The following is a 23,625-nucleotide window of genomic DNA, read 5'->3' on the forward strand; positions in this document are numbered from 1 at the left end:
AGGCAATTTCCCAATTCTTCTTCCCTTCTAAGTGTCACTTGTGTCTAGAGCATAGATCAAAATGGATAAGCTCCGAAACAAGAAGCTGTGTTGTAACCTCGAATGTCTGCTGCATACCGTCAGAAGATGTGTGTAATTTGCAGCCCATGTGATGCGACAAGTGCTATAAGCAAAGTTCTCCTCAAGGCAGTTTAATTCTGTATTAAGTTAGGATTATGTGCTAGCAAAATTGCTCCATTATGTCAGTTACATCTTAACAGTCAGCAGACAGCCAATGATCTCACCTGGACTTTAGGGCCTCCCCCAGACACCTTAGAGATGTAGCCCATGATATATTTGGCAGCCACAGTTTTCCCTGCACCACTTTCTCCACTAAATAGGAAAATAAGACATAATATCTAGTTAAGAATCAGCTACTAGAGATCACTATGAAATGATCAGCCTTACAATATCTTACCAGTAACAGTACATGTTCTTCCTATATAGCATTCTTCAATGAATCAACAAAAATACTGTTATTATAAATGTAACACTTATAAATGAGAAGCACTACAATTACATTTTCCCTGACTAACTCTTCAAAATTCCTGTCTACCTGGAGTAGAAATTCCATTAAATACCTGTGGCTCCACTGGCAACTTCATTCTAATAATTGAATATATCTAAACTATAGCCATGTCATTACTGGTGCTCCTATCTTCAAGATAGGGCGCCAATGTGCCGGCAAATGTCTGAATTGTCAGTGGCACTGGGATCAGTATGGCTGGCGGTTCAAATCCCAACAGCGGAAGCCCGGCAGAGGTGTAGACCCCGACAGCAGCTAAGGTAAGTATAAACTAACTTAACCCCCCCCATCTCCATTGCCTAAACCTAAGTCTCCCGAGGGAGGGAGGGAAGAGGATTGGTTGCAGCAATCATGTGCAAACAGACAGGACCTGGACTAGCTGACTGTCGATCACCTGACTTGACACAAGATGGCGGCGCCCATGTCTTAGCGGTGTCGAGGCTGGATGATTGGCTGAGATCAGATCCTTGAAAATATCTGAAGACGCCATGTTTGCGCTGTCTGCACGACGCCATGTGGCGTAGTCAGCATATCATTGTCTACGGCGCTATTTAGCGTTGTGTACATCTGCCGTGTTACTGCACACTGTTAAAGTCTTTACATAAGAAGTGTGCATGGATACACATATGTATTTAAAGACATATATATATATATATATTTAAAAATGCAAGGTTTGGTCAGTGCTGGGAGACAAGTCCTGTGGACATGTCTGTGACTAGTAATTGAAAACCACACACATACTGTGAGGTGCAGACGAGTGTTTTGAATGAACCGTTGTCTTTAAGTCTGACTATGATTGTATGCCTAAAGGAACTAGCATTTACATTCTAAATAGGCTGGAGAGGCCTTTGATTACATTGTGATTCCATCAAGTATCTATATACATATACACACACACACATACACTTAAACGATTGCATGTGTAGCCACAATGCGTGCACACGTATACACAGTTGCTATTGTAAATATAAACACACACAGCGCATGTTTGCACTGTACGCAACCCCTGCACACAGCGCACCTTTTACGCTGCGTGTAGACGCACAACGCATACTAACATATAACCATAAATATACACGCACTCATGAAAGGTTCCTTCACATTAAACGTAATATTAGAGGTTTTAGTAGCATATAATTATGTTGTGAAATGTCTGTATATGATATTTAAGGTATACAACATGGTAGACATGGCATGTTTGGTACTATACTGACACACTGTTTATTTCCAGATATCCGAACCTACCAGCGAGTCGCATCTTGCGTTCGATGGTTATGGATTATAGGAAATTATTAGTTAGAATGTATACTCTGTAATGTAGTGCCTTTAGCTAGTTTAAACCAATTAAAGAAAGACAATGTAATCTCAAGAGACTGTGGAGAATTGGGACATACCCCTAGTGAACTGTCCTATGAACTACAGCGTACTACAAAAACCAAGAACCAATGGAATTATGTTTGTCTGTCTACATTGTTGTTATGATCTGTTAGGGTATATAACCTGTGTCCCGGTCCCAGTCAGTAGCCATTCTTCTTGGATGACCACAGGCTTCTGGAGTGACGACTGTTTACTGGGACCGGTGCGCATGCATATGTATCAAGCTGTAGCTTTTGTATTTAATTGTCTTTGCGCTAATTGTGATAGATCATAGTGTGTAACTTTACTTTTTGTTGCAATAAGAACTTTTTGTGCTTTGGAAACACAGTTGGGCTGGAAAGCAATTATTTATTGTGCGACAGGTAACGCTAAATAGCGTCTTGCGATTATTTAGGGGTAACGACAATACGGTATCAATAGTGGCGCCGACTCTAATGCTGAAGATTTATAGAAAAGCTGTCCTGCAGGGACAGGAGAGAGATGAACCGATAGAAAGTGGCAGCACTTTTCGCATAAAGTGGTTCTCTTGTGCTGATTTGTGACACGTTGCTGTGAGGAGCAGAGCTAAATAGTTTAATTAGATAAAGGCTATGGGGAGATTTTAAATGCACTTTAGTAGATTTTAGTTTTAGGCTTATTGTTCTAATTACAGAAAAACTCAAAGTACCAAGCATACTTGCCTACTTTCCCAGACTGTCCGGGAGATTCTTGAGTATACAACCCTACTGCATTTTGTCCTTTACTGCAGTGAAGTGGGCAGAGCTGTCAATTGCTGCAAATGGCTGTAAATCATGCCATTTTGCAGCAGGAGCAGGGGAGTGATGCTGCAATTCACAATGTCAAATCTGGCACAGTTGCCACGAAGACCTTCACCTCCGATAAAAAAGAATGCCTACTGTACCTCCCAACACAAAAAAGGCTGCATAATAACCATGTGATTGGAAAAATGTCGGTGGCCATTTTCCTGGTGACTAGCGCATGCGTAGTACTGCTGTCCCCGGGAAAATGGAGCAGGCGCTATTTTCTTGAAGACCAGCGCTTGCGCAGTAGATTCTGGCACTAAGCACTACTACTCTGCGGGACCACCAGAGAGAGGAAGGGGCCCGCACTGAGCTTGCACGTCGAAATGCCGATCGCCGACTTCCTGACTGTGAAATCCCACCATAGGACTAATGATAGGCGTCTAAATACCGACGCCTATCATCAGTCCCACGCTGACATACCGGCGCCCGGCATACCGAACGTAGGTAAGCCGGGCGTCAAGACCTGTTAGCTGCAGGCGGAGGGGGGTCGTAGGTTTAGGGACTCCTGGGGGGACGACTTAGGGCCAGGCACCCCCCTGGGAGGCATAGGATTAGGCTAGGGGAAGGGAGTGTAAGGGTCAGGCACCCCCGGGGGGAGGTTAGGATAAGGCTGCCTTCCCCCCCGGGAGGATTAGGTTTAGGGAGCAGGGGGGGGTTTAGGTTTAGGCATCGCTGGGTGGAGGTTAGGGTTAGGCACTAGGGGAGGAGGTTAGGGTTAGGCACCCCTAAGGGAGGGTTAGGATACTTATAAGGCACAGTCGGGATCTTCATCTGCCGAACTTCCGGCGTCGGTATTTCATCCGCCGGGCTTAGGTCTGGCGGTATGTCATACCGATTAATACGCAACTGACAGTTGTAATTCCAGCTCTTTAATCTAAAAAGCAGAACTAAAAAGATTGGGTCACCAGAACAACACACCCATGGGAATAAGCCTGTTCTGCAGTGAGATGTATGTATACAAATTATATTAATTTGTGATTTTACTCATCTCTAGTTGTGATGTCATCATCTACGCATCATGTGAAGATAATACAGAGGAGTTATTGTTAGGATAATATAGTTACTGTTATAATTCACTATAATATTTCCAGCTGCAGATCAGGCATTAACTCTCAATTGTGGCAGGTATTCACTATTCACATTAATATCAGAAAGGTATCAAACCATAGCTTCTGAATAACAGAAACTAAAACATGATGCTCATTACCAATTCATTGGTTTTTCCACTCCATTTTATGTTTCCATCAAAACACACTATAATTTAAGGCCTACAACAATCCCTTTTCTCAGAAGCCCTTGACAGAGACATGACACTAATGGTTACCACATATCATTATTTTCTCCTACATTACAGTCATTTTCATCTACACAGATAATGGCCTTTTGTGGAACTCTGAGCAACCAAAGCCAGAGTTCCATGTAAATACCCATGTGTGACATCCACTTCAAAAGCCATTCAGGTGCCTTAATTACTCTTATTAATAAGCAGCCTCAGAGCTCTGCAACCTTTTTGCTATTTAAGTGCAGTTAAAAATAGGCTCTGCCATTAGTATCTTGCAGAGATCGGATTTTTCCTCAAACAGTTAGGGCACGTAGGGCCAGGTTATTAAAGCATAAGGCTTTGGGGTTCTATTGAGGGGATGAATCAGTCAGCTAACAGTAACTAATGAAAGACTGACATTTTGAGAACAAAGTTTATTAGTGACACAAAATAAAGAAAACAAAACTGTAAAGTTTTGAGGTTGGACAAAGATAAATGAAGGTCAATTAATCATGTCCTGACCACTCAGGATATAATTTGAAGGTAATGCCAAGTAATTACAGATTTCCAAATAGGTGTGAATATAGAATAGTCAAAGTAGCAACCTCTTTCCTAAACTGTTCCTGAAAGCATCTCCCATTTCAGCTAGATTATTACTAACTGCTCCGGCAGCACTATGAAGATGGTATCATTCTTATGGATTACAGAATACATCAGAGGTGCCCATACTTTGTGCGATTCTGACAGATAATTAGCTGCAAATCACTAGCATTACACTAGCTATGGAACTGTAAATAATACCTCCCTTATAAGAAGGCTCTTACTGCCCTATTTTTTGCAAATAATTCTTGACTACAACTCTAATGGATGTCATGTCCAGGAACCCTCCACAAATCCAGCAATCTAAATCTTGCATCAACTAGAGCTATTATACTCCAAACAGATTTTCGCTAGTTAGAGAAACACCTCTTCGTCTTTCGGTGCATCCATGTAAGAATGTCAACTGTATAGATACATGGTTGCCCAGAATGCATAGGGTGGTGCTTCATTCCCATTTCTGTGGATCAATGTGCTCACTATAAACCAGTTATGAGACGGTGAAAGCATGTATAGTCATCTGCTGGAGTGCAATGCTGGAAATGGTTGCACAAATCGTCACTGCTCAGAAGTTCTCATAAACAGACATGTATATGATTGTTAGTGCTCTGTAAAGATATAAAAGCTGTGCTAAGGTGTTCTTATTCTGCACGTTCCATGAGTGAGCAGTTAAATAACCAATTTAAAGGATAAAAGTGAAGGTGTAGTCCAAAAATCACCATGTGTTCCATAATTTGGACAGACAATTTGGTCACTTTTGACAAATTAGTCCTAAGGCACAACATGTATAAGACAAAGAATAGCTGCATAACAATAAACATCTACTGTAGTTTCTCATTGTAATTAGGGGTGTGCACCAGCCACTTTTCGTGTTTTGTGTTTTGATTTTGGATCTGGATCTTTCTTTGTGTTTTGGATCTGTATTGGTTTTGCCAAAACCACCCTTCCATGTTTTGGGTTCTGGGTTTTGTGTTTTGGATCTGTTTTTTTGGAAAAAAGCATAAAAACAGCTAAAAAAGAATTTGGGTTTTATTTTTTTGTTCCTACGCTATTATTAACTTCAATAACATTAATTTCCACTCATTACCAGTCTATTCTGAACACCTCACAATATCGTTTTTAGGCCAAAAGGTTGCACCGAGGTAGCTGGTTGACTATGCTAAGCGACACAAGTGGGCGGCACAAACACGTGGCCCATCTAGGAGTGACACTGCAGTGGCAGACAGGATGTCAGTTTGAAAAACTAGGCCTCAAAGAGTACATACTGCAAAAAAAAAAGGGATGCAAGATGGAATTGTCCTTGGGCCCTCCAACCCACCCTTATGTTGAATAAACAGGACATGCACACTTTAACAAACCAATCATTTCAGTACCAGGGTCTGCCACACGACTGTGGGTGAAATGATTGGATCGTTTGGCCCCCACAAAACAAGCTGGCAATTAATATGTCCCTGCACAAACTGGCAAGGTGTCATCCTTTGTTGAAGCACGTGCGGCTAACGTGCACACAAACACAGAAAAATAAACACTTTTTAAATATTTTCATTTTTTGGGCACTTTGGGGGGTTACACCACCCTTCAATCGACCAGCTGGCCCTTGACTTATGACACAGACGCACGCTTGGCGCTGCTACTTTGTTGATGCATGTGCAGCTAATGCGCACACAAACACAGAAAAAATAAATATATTTTTTTGCACTTGGGGGAGCACACTGATGGACAGAGCACCCCCTGGACAACACTACAGCACCCCTTTAGGACTACAGTTCGCACAGGAACCATTCCCTCCCTCTCCACTGTTCACAGCTGGAGTGAAAAATGGCGCCGATGCGGGGACCTTTTATAAAATTCAAAACCCGCGAGAATCCGACAGCGCGAGTATGACGTTTTGCCTCGTTTCGGGAACAGAGTCTGGCGGGAAAACCTGAGCCGGACTCGGTTACCGGCTCGGATTTCTAAAATCCGAACCCGCTCATGCCTAATTGTAATGCATCTAAAAGAAATGTTATCACAGAGAACTTCTATATTTACCTATTTCAATACTAACCAAATATTAAATATGTACAATCTGTACTCATCACTTCCCAACAATTAAGCGTTGGTAATGTATACATTGTTAATAAAGCAATTTACTCTTTATCTCTACTCTTCATCTCATTGTGTTAGTCAGTAATAATCATTGTGATGAAATGAAAGGCAATGCGGAAGAAACATATGAGGAAACATGAATTATTCAGTACATCTTACCTTATAATGACACACTGGTTTTCCCTATCAATGATCATGTTCCTATACATGTTGTCAGCCAATGCATAGATATGTGGTGGATTTTCATACTGAGCCTAGAACACAGTAAGCAAAGATCAGTGGTGGACATCTTAATTACAAAGCTTAAACATAACTGTAAACAAAACATCCCATAATTTACTAAATAAAAAAAGTTATATGGAATGACTTGAACTATTTCCATAACTGCTGGCACAGAGAACATGAGGCGAGGGAGGATATTTTCTTTTAAACAGGGTAGAGGTTGGTGGGAGGACTCAAAGTCCAAACTCCTAAATGTTGGGAGGTATGATGACACCTTTTACTAAAAGGCCATATTACAGCACATTTTACCCACAGAGTGACAAATCAAACTATATTTCACACTTGTGTACACACTGTTTAAACAACACACCTTCCCTGCTTTAGCCATTTCTTCCTCTGTCAAAGTTACCTCAATCAGAGACCACACACCTCCAATTACCCACTACAATTGGCTACACCCAAGCCCCCCTTTTTGAATGCAGCAAAATGTCACATAATCCAGATACATCTGAATGACAAACAGACATCAATCCGTCTCAAAGATTAAAAACAAAAGACAAAGCATAAACAAGTGTAAACCCAGTCTGGATTGGATATATTTATAAAGGGGAGAACGGATATTATTATAATGGGATTAAGTTAGATTACTGGCGGCCGGAATGCCTGCCATCGGAATCCCGACAATGGAAGCCCGACCCGGGACTAAATATAGGTCAGGTGTCAGTATCCTAACCCTGTCAGGATGCCGGTGTCAGGATTCTGCCCGCCAGGATCCCGAGTGCCGGCATCCTGTACCCAACCCATATTTATGATTGTATATGTATTTGTGAATACTATATCTGTACAAGCATATGTGTGTGTAATGTAGGCAATGTTTTCAGTATACCTACCCTTGGTTAAAAAGAGTGATAGGTATGCCCAAAACATCACATTTACTTTATATTTCTTTAGGTACTTGTTGATTCAATCAGTGTAATAATGTACCAAAAAATACAGTGTTACTATTTATAATGTTGTTTACACACAATTATTTGTTGACTACCTGAAGAAAGTGCCATCTATAGTGACAATTATTCAAGTACCATGTGACACACCTGTCTATAATTCCGATAGAAGTAGTAAGCTGGCATGGCATGGATGTGAATGCTCATATGACCAGAGCTTGAACCAAATCTGGTTTAGCTATTCTATTCTGAGAGAGAGGAAGTGCCCAGCTGGATTTCATTGGACTCATTGTTCAGGCAGTCTGATTCATCTTTTTTGTTTTACTGTGACTTCTTGTTTTATCTTTTCACTGATTTCCTCTTTCTACAAGTGCTAAAGAATAAAAAGTATGTTTGATCATCGCAAATGATCGGTCTGTCTTTGTTACTGCTCCAAAGCACAATCTGGGACTTGGAATGTGATCTACAATATATTGTAATCTAAACATGTGACCTCCAGACATCCTATGAGTGGTAAAGGTTGATTTATAGTGTTGTGCTGCACATCTCTCTCATATTATATTAATAATATATATATATATATATATATATATATATATTTACACACACACACACATACACATACAGTATATATGTTATATATACATTCACATACTGTACATATAGATATATACACACACATACAGATCTGTGTGCTTGGCAGTGTGGCCCCTTTAGTGGAGCAAATGAAAAGAATATTAAATGTTTAAATGATTTACATTTATTAGGTAGTACTGCCCTCATGCATGTGTTTTTTGCTAAGCATATTGCTTTGTCTTTATCTGCTTACCCACTTTAGGATCCATATGTCATCATGTACATCGGGAACAATGGGAACTTGGAAGAGCATTCTGGTAACAAAGGTCTTCTTCAAAATTACAGAAGTAGTTTTGGTCATTTAATTACCCCATAGTATACGGTAAGCTGGGACTTTGCAAGCCATAGGTTGCCTAAACTAGTCTACGTGCTGGGTCATAGGGCCCATACACCTACACGACCAGCATAAGATACGATTCATCATATGATTTCCCTTCGATTCCCCGGAGCTCCCTGGCAGTCCCGGCAGCATATTTGTTGGGTTTTTGTAGCACATGATCTGTCGTATGATCGGTCCTGTGCCTCACGCGCTCATTGGGAAACAGTTATTGAAATGCCACACGATGGATCGCATTAACATAATAAATGGCATGATCTGCACATGATAAGATGGGCTATATGTGCTGCACATCTGATCATAAGATCCGATTATAGGAGCTGCGGTAGCGCTCATCGGATCTCATCTTACTAAACAAAAAGACACGATTTTCACAAGATCTATCTTATGACTCATCGAAAATCGGGCAATCGGCCCAAAATCGTGCAGGTGTATGGGGCCTTAAGATACATTCTAGGAAATCTATTAATATACAGTATATGAGGCATTACAGTTTGGGGTTTTATTTGGCTGTGAGCATCCTCTGAACAATAAAATGTTCTCAAACTAAATTTAAGGCTTTTAAAGACTGAATGTTCCAGCAGTTGGAACATTACACTTATAACTGACATTTTATAGCCTGTACATAGAATTATTGGAATCAAAACTATACTAAACCAAGAACTTACTATAAACGTATTAAAAATTTTCACAAATTACATTGCTCTCTCAAATTTCAAAATACATTCTGGTAAGAGGCAAGGGTCCTATTTATCAATATTATTGTTACTAAAAAGATGTGAAAAAGTGTGTTTTCACATCCTTTTCATATTATTTTAGTATCACATTATGATTAATGTATTAAAGGGCAATTGGAGCAGTTTCAATGAAAAACTACTCAAAGCCCTTCAATCAATATATTTTTAGTAAGCAGATTGCATTTCTCTTACTTGTAATGGGTAATATGATCTGCTCACATTTGCTAAAAATATATTGTGAAAAATATCCGGGGGAAACTGTATGATAATAATGCCACCTTCAGATGGAGTTATTAGTGCTTTCCCCAGGTTCCCCAACTCCTGCTCTGCTGTGACAGGCAGAGGAGAGCGGGGAGCTAGCCGCTGTGATCAGCTTTGTGGGTATATACCACAAGCTGATCACTGCAAAACACACACACAAACACACACACACACACACACACACACACACACACACACACACACCATTTTCATGCCAACCTTTTGACCAGGTCGACAATTTGTACCTGTCGACCTATTGACTGTTTAATATCTGGTGTCTATCTAGACACTGTCGACCTTTTTACTGTTTATCTGTTAATCCACTCCCGAAGGGGGGAGGGGTGTAGTGAGCTGGCGGCGCATGCGCGGACACCTTGTGAAAAAATACAGTGAGAAGTGTGTGGAGGGGTTTCGCAGGGACAGAGCTCTGTTAGTACATCCAAGTGATATTTAAAATGCAGATTGTAGTAAATAGGGGACCAAACCTATCTCTTCCTGACCAGGACCAATATATTTGTGCTTATAACACCAGACATATAACATGTTTTTTATTTTTTTTAATTAATGGCCGTTTTACACCCTTAATGTTACCAAATCCCTTACACTAACATTTTGACTCTCTCCTTCTCTTAAATACTGGTTCCACAGAGCTAATGAGATTGGATCGCTTTGCACGGCTTGAGTATAGAATCGCAGATGCATACAAACGTATTCTTAAGGCCCTTTCCGCCACTATTATGTGAGATGGGTCTCAGAATAAAGAAAAAAAAAAAGGGTGATCCCCGCGCAAGCCTCTAGATTTAAAGTGGCTGTTAGCTTTAAGGCAAAACCGGAGTCTATAACATTTGTGCCTGTGTATCCTATCATTCACCACCCAATAACCCTAATAATTAAAGAATATATATTAAGTGTTGCCGGAGGGCTAGATTGTGGGAACCTGGAGTTACAACTTCCTTATTCTTCTCCCTCTCAGTCTTGCCTATTATACAGTCAGGTGCATAAATATTGGGACATTGACAGAATTTTCATATTTTGGCCTCTATTCACCACCACAATGGCTTTGAAATTAAACAAACAAGATGTGCTTTAACTGCAGACTTTCAGATTTAATTTGAGGGTAATTACATCCAAATCAGGTGAACGGTGTAGGAATTACAACGGTTTCTATATGTGCCTCCCACTTTTTAAGGGGCCAAAAGTAATGGGACAAACTAATCAATCCTAAATCTAACTTTCACTTTTTAATACTTTGTTGCAAATCCTTTGCAGGCAATTACAGCCTGAAGTCTGGAACGCATAGACATCACCAGACGCTGGGTTTCATCCCTGGTGATGCTCTGCCAGGCCTCTACTGCAAATGTCTTCAGTTCCTGCTTGTTCTTGGGGCATTTTCCCTTCAGTTTTGTCTTCATCAAGTGAAATGCATGCTCAATCGGATTCAGGTCAGGGGATTGACTTGGCCATTGCATAACTTTCCACTTTTTAGCCTTAAAAAACACTTTGGTTGCTTTTGCAGTATGCTTCGGGTCATTGTCCATCTGCACTGTGAAGCGCCGTCTAATGAGTTCTGAAGCATTTGACTGAATGTGAGCATATAATATTGCCCAAAACACTACAGAATTCATTCTACTGCTTTTGTCAGCAGTCACATCATCAATAAATACAAGGGAACCAGTTCCATTGGCAGCCATACATGCCCACGCCATGACACTACCACCACCATGCTTCACTGATGAGGTATGTTTTGGATCATAAGCAGCTCCTTTCCTTCTCCATACTCTTCTCTTCCCATCACTCTGGCACAAGTTGATCTTTGTCTCATCTGTCCATAGGATGTTGTTCCAGAACTGTAATGGCTTTTTTAGATGTTGTTTGGCAAACTCTAATCTGGTCTTCTTCCTGTTTTTGTGGCTCACCACTGGTTTACATCTTGTGGTGAACCCTCTATATTGTGTTCTTGATTTGGACAACTGTTGTGAAGGGGTTTTTCTTCACCAGGGAAATAATTCTTCTGTCATCCACCACAGTTGTTTTCCGTGGTCTTCCGGGTCTTTTGGTGTTGCTGAGCTCTCTCTTTTTAAGAATGTTCCAAACAGTTGATTTGGCCACACCTAATGTTTCTGCTATCTCTCTGATGGGTTTGTTTTGATTTTTCAGCCTAATGATGGCTTGCTTCACTGATAGTGATAGCTCTTTGTATCTCATATTGAGAGTCGACAGCAACTGATTCCAAATGCAAATGTCACACCTAGAATCAACTCTAGACCTTTTACCTGCTTAATTGATAATGAATTAATGAGGGAATAGCCCACACTTGTTCATGTAACAGTTTTTGAGTTGATAGTCCCATTACTTTTGGCCCCTTAAAAAGTGGGAGGCACATATAGAAACCGTTGTAATTCCTACACTGTTCACCTGATTTGGATGTAATTAGCCTCAAATTAAATCTGAAAGTCTGCAGTTAAAGCACATCTTGTTTGTTTCATTTCAAAGCCATTGTGGTGGTGAATAGAGGCCAAAATATGAAAATTCTGTCAATGTCCCAATATTTATGCACCTGACTGTATCTATATTTAAAGCATTTTTTACTTATTTTCATAACCCATCCCCTCCTTTTAATTTTTTTTCTCTCATCTGTTGCAAAACTATTTTTGGAGAGTTTTATAGCCAATTTGTCCTAAATGTTATTTATGCCTCCTAATGTGATTTCTAATGCTATTTTATACTGTCTAATTTATAGTGTTACTTATAAATAACAAGGGAAAAAAATGCAGGTGGGTGGACTTTGCCAACGATCCAAATTAGATTTGTCCTCTTTTCTCTTTAGTTTATTATACAATTTGTTTAAAAAAACCCACTATAAATAACTCAAAAACAAAATGGTGCTCCCTAGTTATTTTTTCAGCAGCCGCTGTCTAGATTGATTGTAAGCCTTCAGTATATATTTCCTTATATGTCCTGTATTCCTTTTGAAATGCGTTTTTTTTTTAATAATTTGATTTTACTGTAATATTCCCAGTAACAAATATTGCAAAATTGAATGCTAAAATTAGCAAATGAGCACAAAATTACTAAGCCATGATATAGTGTATTCAACCCGTGTAGCTTTAACTCTATAAATATGCTTAATTAGGAAAAAAAAATGTGACTTTGGAATACATTATAAAATAAGAAACTAGCTCTTTATTCACAACAGTGTCAGAAAATCATAAATATTAAGAAAGGAAGAAATGTTATATAACTGATAAAATATACCGCCTCATGGCAAACAGTGGGCCCCCACCTCAAAACACTGCTGCTGAGTGACGATGAGTGTAGGCTCAGTCTGTCTATGCCTCTTGAATAGAGCTCCATGAAACAGCTAGAGATAGCTTGTAATGCTCACAGTTTCCACTGCAGTACAAATAAGAACATTATGGTGTCGTCTGTCTCCAGGATTAAGGTAACACACTAAGGATGTATCAGGGTCTGGGGGTAACTCTATATTTGTTATTCATGGAGTGGACATTTATATTAAGATGGTGTTCACATTTTATTTGGAAATCCCTTTACAGTAGACCATGGATAGTCTCTCTAAAAGGCACACTGATCCATTGTGGTACACCGATCCATTGTTTATCACAGCATACAATACTTACAGCTCCTTGGTACATTTCAATCTCCTTTTCCCCAAAGTAAGGCATCTGTTTGAATGGATTCACAGAAATCAGCACTGGTCCAATATATGTCTGTGAGCAGTTAAGGTTAATTAGTTAACACAATTTTGGAAAATTCCATAGCGATGTACTTCCATAGAAATTATACCACTAGAGCAGCATCGGTTCCACCATCAACAAGAGTCATCTTACAGTGACATAACATGAGCAATATGCTTCTCAATTTTACAACAGACCATATTAAAAACAATACAGCAAATCCCCTTGACCAGAGTATCATAGGCTGGGTACACACTGGACGATGTGTACCGGAATGATATGTTGGCTCATCGGGCCAATGTATCATAATGCGGGTACACATCAGAGTGATGTTATAAACGATCACTCCTTCATTAACATGAATGGAGCCACATGCGATATTGTCAAGTTTGATGTGCAGCACATCAAACCTGACGACGTTCATGCGACCTCTGGAGCACGCATATTGTGCATACACACCGCACGATATGTCGTTACGATTTGCCCAAATCGTAACATCGTCGCAGTGTGTACCCGGCTTATATTGTCATTTTTGTTTTGCAAATTCTACAAATGTACACTGTGCCCTAAATCTGGGAATAAAAAACAAAGAAAAATCTACAGAAAGCAAGCCTAACACAAGGACGTGAAAAATCACATAGCGCTAGAAATAACCAACAAAATTGCTACATAAAAATGACAATATAATTTGAATGTGAAATAAAGTCAAATGATATGCAAGATATAGGTAGTAAAGTCAAGTCATATCTTAAATCCAGGCAGCTTCTTAATACACAGTGGAGGAGGCCATATTGTAGCTTTGACCAATTTTCATGAGAATGCAGCATATTAATTCACAGCTTGTAATATAATTCCAAGTGAATTGGATCAGTCTACCAAATGCAATTTGAAGGCAGATAAACGTGAAAGCATTGATATACATATAAGTCTTTCAATTCCTAGTTCCACTATTAGATGCATATTATACTAATCTATAATGGTGTAAACTTTATCAAACAAACATAATTGAATATAGTGTAACTCAGTGTAGCCTAGTCCATAAAAGTAAAATGGTGCTAAAAGGAGAACCTAATCCCCAGAAAAACAACAGCGTTCTAAAAATTTATTGTTAAATGATTAAACAAAAAAAAAAGTACAGTGAAAATACAGGACAATAAATGTCAAAGTAAATGCATATTTCTTTGCGTGTGCAAAATAAAAATGAAATAAAAAAAAAATAATATATATATATATATATATATATATATATATTATATATTTTGTGATTAAACAAAGCAGGGGGCGCCTAATAGTGCATGAATCGTATTTAATTAAGATGGAAATAAAACACTCCAGGTGTAAGCAAATATTGCCTGTACCTATAATAAAAGATCTGTGGGCTGGGTACCACATGGTATAATTATTGTATTCCCCATGGGCGGCGCGGTCTGTCAGCAACTGACTCCTCCGATCCCGCCACCACGTGTCTCTTGCAGCCGCCAGAGATCACAGTGCGCTGGATGCCGGACCTCCAGGCCACGGATACACGGACCCCCAGGGTACAGGTAAAAGACGTCGGTATATATGGAAGATCGAGACCAGCACTCACTGTATGATCCACAACAACCGGGGTGTTACAGCCATAAACAGTAGGCTAAACCATACTGCTGTAAATATAGTCCATCCGAAAGGCAGCACTCCACGGATTTAATAATCAGTTTACATCAGTAATTAATATAGCAACGTTTCAGATTTACTAAAAATCTTTCGTAACACACACACACACACACACACACACACACACACACACACACACACACACACACACACACACACACACACACACACACTATTGTTTCTTTCTAAATATACCAATAACAAATGGTACATTGCTTTGTAGACATACATGAACTATCCTCACAACACAATATACCCTATATATTACAGATAAGTGTCGATAACAGATTTTGTATCATAACTTTGCAGCAATAGAAGACTCAGGAAATATAAAAAGAGCAGCTGAGTGATACTCAACTGCTTGGCGACATAAGCTGGCAGGAGTAAGAGTAATCTTACCTCTTCACCAGCCAGTCTTGGGTCCGTCTGTGCATGCATGAGCCAGCTTGCCATTCCCATTTTGCTAAAAATGAATGTATTAAAATAGAATATTTTAGGGATTGGCTCTCTGTAAGTGCCAACATGTTATTAACTATGCTTCAGTCCATTTGACGTCTTGTCAAGTACTGATTATAATAGCTCATCTGTTGACTACATGTTTTTGCACATTGTGCATCCATATTTACTGGTATATGCTTATATAAAAATAATAGAAGAAAACTTTAAAATTTATAATAAAATTTTTTTATAAATCTGATAATTCCTATAAAAAATGTATTTATCCAAGTATTCTCCCCTACTATCAAGCCTATAAATATTACAATACGACAATGCACCAATATATGACAATCAAATAAACATTAAAGAGATCAACGTGACTTGAAATAGTTCATAAATACAAGCAGAAACCATTATGTCATGAAGAAAAAAAGAACTTTGAGCAACATGGTCATAGTAAATATCTGTGTTTTTGGCAAGAGTACAGAGATCTATGACTGCATAGTAGATATGTGTTTTTACGAGGTCATCTTTCATGGACAGAACAGTGTGTAGATAAACAATGGCAACATTTGATCGCGTGTCAAATAATCCCAGCTTAAAGTGGCACAGTTTAACACTCATTCATGACTACTCACATAAACAATCAGTTCATTCAAGGTCTGTTAGAGGCCTGCCTAATACTTTGTGGCTTCAAGAACACAAATAATATAAGTGGAATGTTCCGGTATCCAACTTCAGCACACTTAGCAAAAAATATCTTTACTTTGAAAAATTATTTAAAAATATAAAAGACAGTAAATCGTTTTAGAAATGCAAATATATGTTTTTATTGAATAACTAAGCTACATCCTATTTTGTTATATTCCTCTTACATTGACTGTTCATCTCTTAGCAAGTTCTATAAGTAAATGTTTAGGTTTTTTTTTTTTTCAGACTAAACTGTAAGTCCTTACAATCCTACAAAGCTACTAGCTGTCCAGGTGGAACAGTTACAAATATAGCATGTAGTGTATTGGCTATGTTTAGGGAAGTTTTCTATTGGTTACACAAAGTTTGATTTTGATTGGTTTGGTCAAGTCAACCATAGAGACAATGCACTAAGCACAGACTTTTAAATTGTTCAATGGTCGAAATGTTTGTTGTTTAACTTATATCACAAGGTGAAGGTAGTGTCTGATGCAGGGGCACAATTACCGCCGATGCAGCACACCAGGGCCCCTGGGGAGTAAGGGGCCTGGCCCCCTGTCCCTGTATAGTACATCATTATTGATTATGGCTGCTACCCATCCCTGATTGTATTGGACAGCCTGGACTGACAGCAATCCAGGGCAGGCTAGGCTGCAGCGCATGCGTGGCCTGCCAGAGACTTGGGGAGGTGATCTTGTGAGTACAGCAGGTGGGATGAGAGGGCCTCTTTGAGTCCTCTGTCCATCTGCTGCTACCCAGACTGCAGGTCATCCTCTGCTTCTCCCAGTCACCCTCTGCCTCCGCTCGTCACTCTCTACCCATCACCCTCTGTCTCTCTCCGTCTCTGCCATCAGACCCATCTGTGGAGCTTCTAAGCAGCTCTGCTGCCTTCAGATACAGGTGCGTTTAAAGGGGGCACTAATTATTATATGATTAAAAGGGGCACCGATTATTATTATTATATGATTAAAAGGGGGCACAGATTATTATTATTATTATTATTATTTAAAAGGGACAAAGATAATTAATATTATTTGTTTAAAGGCCAAGTCCTAGATATTATAGGGTATGGCATTAAATGTTGACTGAAGATTGAAGTGTAACATCTGTCAACATGAACTGCAGAGTAGAAAAAAACGGTTGAAAAGAATAGTTCAGTGTAATTTTTTTTCTACGTAAACAGGGATAAAAAATTAAAGAAGAGCTTTAATGTGAAAGGAAACATATGATGATTTCAATATTGGATAGTGCTTAGTAGTCTTCTTGGCAGAATCTACATGTTTTTGGTACTGTTGTCAGATTTACAATGTAAAACAAAGAAAATCTAAATGTCTTAGGGGTCAATCCCATTAGGTGCGAATTGCGAGTAGCGAGTTTGTTTCCTGAAACTCACAGACTTCGTATCAGCACCCTCCTGGGAATTCTCCTATCCAATTGAAAATGCCTATTCGCAACGGAGGGGTGAGAATTGACCTCTCAAATTTCATTTGGCAAAGTGCATGAAAAAGTGGAGAGACCATCCTGGACCCACCAAAATGGATAATTTCGTTAGCAGGACCATATAGAAGGCTGTTTGTGGGCATTAGGAAGGCACTGTAGGTTTTGAAATAGTGTCAAATGGCTGATTTGTGTTTTTTATTTTGTTAAATGCAAGAAAATGATAAAAAACAAACTTTTTCATTTAATCTAAAATGAAGAAGAAAAAAAAAAATGAAGTTAAAAGGGTGATTTTGAGGGTGTCTTGAAAAAAATTTTTTTTTCAATTTAAAAATATTGAAATTAAATTTGGGGTACACAAACTAACGGAAAAAAGTTGATTTGGGGTAGTTTGAAAATTTTTTTTTTAACACCCCCCCCCCCAAAAAAAATAAATTATTGGACTAATTAAGCTAATTGGAAACTTCCAAATGCCTAACTAGTCATTAGGGGGGTGTCCAAGGGATTCAGTACAGTGTCCCGACAAAGAAAGATTTTTCTTAACATCTCTCACCATCAGGGAGGTGCTTTGGAATCACTGGGCCTGATGCAGAAGCATATGCAATAGCGATTATGGACGCAGTTGATTGATTGTTTTCCATTACACATGCATACAAGCCACACTGCACAAGCACAGCAATCGCATTGCGATTATGGACACACAAAAGGAATCCATCGCAAAGAGAGTGACAGGCTGCCAGCATTTGGGGGTGTTGACGGGGGAGTGGTCAGAAAAACACAGGCGTGTCTGTCCGTTTGAACGCAGTTTAATGGGCGTGCATAAATTAGCCACCGCGATTGCATACTCAGCATGAGTGCTCGCTGCTGCGATGAGTCTTGCAGTTTCTGCGGCTGGTCAGACCTGCTGTAAATTCTGTGTACCTGTGCGATGTGCGTCGATGGGACCGATGTATACTCAGAAAAATGAGGTTGGACAGATATGAGTAAGCAGCAGTGGGCGTCCCTATGCCGGCTGTGCTTTGGCAATCATTAGCATATTTTGCTACTGCATTCTGTACGAAATTGTAGCTGCGATCGCAATTACGTACACTAATGAATCAGGCCCAATGTGTGCAAGTCCATTGTGGTTCTATCAGTGACAGAGTTATAAAAAGTGATTTATAACAACCTTATTAAATGTGAATGTCAGTTACAATGATTACTGTACAAAAATGGCCTAAACTGACATACAGAAATAAAGATGCAAATCTGTTTATTTAATATAAAACTAAAATGTAACACAGAAACTGTGGAAGTACACATGTACTATTTAGATAATGTGCCATCTGGTGAAGGTTATAAGGGGACGCGGTCAATATCCCATCCCGCTATAAGGTATGGACTATTCATAGCCATAATCTGACCATTTGTAAAACCTTAATTGTCTTTTGGTGATCCTCCGTCCTCAGTGACATCACTGATAGAGACGTGCTGGTATTCTGATCTGCTTTACACAATTTTATTGCCTTTATGTCCTAGAACAGTTCTAGTAATGGGTTCTACATAATTATAACTGTCTTCTGGATCATAGTAGACATGTGGTATTCATGTCACCAAACACTGTGTGATGAGAGCAGGGTATCCAGGACTTTACAACAGGTTATGCCAACTGGGGAACCCTCTCTCGCTGGAAAGACTGTCATGGCACTCTCCACCCAGTTTTAAAATTGTGCCATCTGGCCCTGTTAGAGGCATGTTATAGTTTAACTTCGGTTAGGTCCTTTCTAGTTATATCACAGTATATTAATGTAGATTTCTCCACTTTATTTCATATATGTAACTTACAGCTTGTAATTGAGTACTGAGATGTGTCATTAAATGTATGCGTTTCTATTTACCAGAAACAAATGTATAGGTAGCTTGTTACTGGTGATGAGCTTTGGCCACAACAACCTAACATTGGTTCTACTGTATTACTACGACAGCTGCCAACAAATGTGACAATAGCTGGCTAGGGTAGAGCTATACCCCAAAGAGCCTCTAAAAGACAGCCCTACTGTGCCCAGCTGGTAACAAATACCTGTAGTATGATATAACAAAAGGCTAGTGTATAATCATTTAAGAAAAAAAACCAAAACACAATCATTTAAGAAAAAAAAAACAAAACACATAACACATTCTAGTTAGGCACAGCTTATATATGAAGGGGGAGGGGGAGCACTTGACCAATCATATGTGCAAAATGAATCCTTCTTAAAATAAAAATCACAGATTATGATAACACCTATAAAGAATATATAAGATAACATATAATTTTGCATAATGAATCATCAGCCTAGTGTGTGTGTCATCAGAAAGGGGAACCCAGGTGTCAAAAAGGGTCTTCAATGGGATGACGGGCTGTTGGCATATGCGAGAATGGAAGGGAGGGTTTTGTGCCAGGGGGAAGTGAGAGGACATAATGTTACTTACCATACCCTCTACATCAGGGGTTCTCAAACTATTTTGCACTGGGACCCCGTCTGACACATTTTTTTTTACAGGACCCCAGGAAGTTAGCGCAGAACAATGCCCCTATATATTTATAGGTAACACTTTTTTTTTTTTTTTAAGATCTGGGGCGGGATGCAGCAATGAGAGAAATGTGTTCAAACCCCCGAAAATGCTGTTTTCAGTGTTTTGACCGCATTTCTCATACTGTATGCACCAAGTGGTGGATAACGCCATCTTCAGAAAACGCCTAAGTGCTAACGCCAATCAGATCCCTCCTAGCACCCTTAGCAGCGCATGTCACTCTGTGCATGCTCAGAATGATAGCAGAGGGACTTCTTCCGGGTCATAGACCCGGAAGACCCTCATTTGCAAAGGACAGCTTTTACCAAGAGAGCTGTCCTTTGAGGTCACCTTCATGCATACCTGCATAATCATCACCGGCATGCATGTGAAAGGTGGCGTGATGCATCCCGCCCCTGTTGATTTTTCTAATTAAATATTTATGTATATCATTTTTTAATGTCCATCATCTTGCTTATATATATTTATGCCCATTATATTTCTTATATATTTGTATGCTATAAAAAGGAATATGGTGAGCATAAATATATATAAGAAAGATGATACTCATAGGAATATTTAAGAAAGATGATGGCATAATAATATAGAAAGATGATGGGCATGGGGGGCGATGATGATGAGGCATAAAATGTATGCACATTACCCCCTTTGCCCATCATCTTTCCTGTATTTGTTTTAGGACCATCATCTTCCTTAAAGATTTTATGGCATACAAATATATAATAAACCTGATGGGCATAAAACAAATATAGGGAAGATGATGGACAAGGGTGGTTGTGTGGCATAACATGTATAAACATCATCCTACTTTAATTTATGACCCTAGTTCTACATTTTACTTTACTTACCATTAAAAATGGTTCTCTCTTTTTAACACTATATTTAAAGCTGCTACTCGCTGTTGATAGGGCAGGGCAGTGACTCCGTCCTACAATTATACAGGCTGCGGTGCGGCTCCTTCACTGTGACTGACACCCAGGTGACGTCATGGCGCACAAACGTTGGGACATCTCATGGGTGTCAATCACAGTGCAGGGATGAGGACCCGGCGGCGGACTTCTGATGCAGGTGTACCTCTGAGAATTAACATTGCAGCGGCGCCAGGGAGTGGGACTGGTCCAAGCATTTTAACTTGCTTTGGGGTGAGTTGCGACCCCATGCTGAGATGGGCGCGACCCACTCTGGGGTCGCGACCCACAGTTTGAGAACCGCTGCTCTACATGTTGTCCACACCTCTTCCATTGGCACCCTAGGGTACTGAAGGGAAAGAGCACTGTAGCATGCGTTTGCTCCAGTTGCCATGGTTCCTTGTCATACTTCTGGTTTCTATAAAAGTCATGAACAGTCAGCCTTAACCGGTAATGTCATTATTGAATCAGCAGGTCTGCCATAGACGCTCTTGGCTATAGACAACACCATTAAGCTTTTTAGAGACAATGTAGCTGTAAGCTAGACTTTAGTAAGGTAAAATGTTTCTAATGAGGCTGGGACAGGGAAAAAGCTACAGAGATAACAAAATTAGCATTACCATTGAGTAGTGTTCCTGCTAGGCTGTTTCAGCGGGGCGCCGCGCCCTGCCCTGCCCTATTTTAAAGCTCTAAAATGCATCCTGCCCTTATTACGGCGACCTCCAGTAGATGTACTTCTGACCCTGTCATACAACGTTATTTATAAGTTTTCATATTGTGACGTCATTCTCTTTAGTTGGGATTATTTTTAAACTAATTTTATTCCCTTTGTATCTGTCTAATGTAAATATTTATGGTTTGTTCATACCAAGGTGTTCATAATTCACAGGTTGACATTTGCAAACCTTATATTTAAAATACATTACCCTTAATGGAGCTTATTCTTTCCTAGGTGTGAAGCCCTGCAGGACTATAGTATGAACTTTTATGACAAATCCCTTAAAGAGCAGCAATGACCGGGAAATGAGAATTATTACACGGTGGATCTCACTTTCATTTTGTAAAGATAATTTTCAAAAACACAAAAGGATACAAAGATGAAATCATCCATATAACGTTTTTTCAGGTTGTCCACTATGGAGTCCTCTGAGATTTTGGACAATAGGACCATATCATCCACACCACTGTGCTTTACATTGTGGCTTTGCCAGTGGTATCTGTAGTGCCCTTTGCTGCCCTGTAAAGTAAAACAAAAACAGGAATCAATAAGAGAAGAACATTCAATAATGTAACCACATTCATAAAATCCATGCTAAGTCTTCTTCATCTTTTCACTGTATATCTTATTTATCTGTATAGACAGCGATATGGAAGACATTCTTAATAACCTTACAAAAGAAAATGCTTCTTATATTTGTCTTATTTACATTATATATATTATTGTAGGTGTTTCATATATTATTTGTTATTTATTTTTACCAACTTACTATATATGGGCAATACCTGTCCAACCATCATTGTGGAAACATCTACACCCATTGCTACTGTACATTCAAAGTCATCAAGGTTGTAATCTCTGAAGCGAGTACGGTTAACGGAAGAGAACTGTCCATGTCCACAACACGGTAACCCCACAATTATGCCATTGGTTGGAAAATTGAATAAGAAAAAAAATTGTTGTTGGAGTGAATTGGGTTACATAAAATCCGGGTGACAAACTCTTCAGCCAATTCTGTTCCACGCCTGTCAAACCTTGTGATGATAAATAATGTGATTCTACACAGGTTTTTTTTTATCACTTTAAATAATCCAGTTGTAATCAGAGATGAAATGTTAATCACTTCATAAACCTTGCCAATGCAACAGTGGTATGCATGTATGTATGTCATCTCTGTGCAACGTGATCATATATGGTTGTGTCACCTGGCAGGTCACAAGTTCTGATCTCTGTTTAAATATGTAAAAAATTTGTTTTGTCCACTTAAGATACTTGGTATATTCGAAATTTAACTTGAATGACTATTGTCAGATTAATTACAAATATAATTAACCAGTTGTTTAATTAAATGGCAAATTACAAAGATACTGTAAATAATTACAGGTGTTTAGAAGGATGATATACAGGGTGTGGTCTATCATTAGAAAGCCTGACCATAAGCATTAAATTAAGAGTTTAACATTGTAGGAATTCCTATCCCAGTAAAAAGTAAACCTAACAAGAAGTTGAAATTATAAAATATGCACATCTCCAAAAAGGATACAATAGTGGCCCTTACCCCCTGGTGTCAAAATATTAATTAATATTAAATTAATACTTAAAAAGCAAGTACACCCATTGGCTCCAATGACTATGGATTTACACTTGCAGTCAGAGAAAGTGTGTTCTGGTTATGTGTTTTGGACAGTGCATGCACCCAGGG

General features: G+C 39.2%; 1 protein-coding gene across 1 annotated transcript in view; it reads right to left on the bottom strand.

Moving 5' to 3' along the window:
* The window catches only part of MYO1E (myosin IE), a 155,069-nt gene that overhangs the window by 69,225 nt on the left and 62,219 nt on the right, over nt 1-23,625 (bottom strand). Inside the window, exons 2-5 of the mRNA XM_088443212.1 lie at nt 22,299-22,442; nt 13,467-13,556; nt 6,851-6,945; nt 285-372 (exon numbers count right to left, since the gene is read on the bottom strand). Coding sequence (XP_088299338.1) covers nt 285-372; nt 6,851-6,945; nt 13,467-13,556; nt 22,299-22,442 — 417 coding nt within the window. The remainder of the gene's footprint in view (nt 1-284; nt 373-6,850; nt 6,946-13,466; nt 13,557-22,298; nt 22,443-23,625) is intronic.

This window comes from Taudactylus pleione, unplaced genomic scaffold (genome assembly GCF_031769625.1).
Source record: "Taudactylus pleione unplaced genomic scaffold, aTauple2 ptg000019l, whole genome shotgun sequence".
NCBI classification, from domain to species: Eukaryota; Metazoa; Chordata; class Amphibia; order Anura; family Myobatrachidae; genus Taudactylus; species Taudactylus pleione.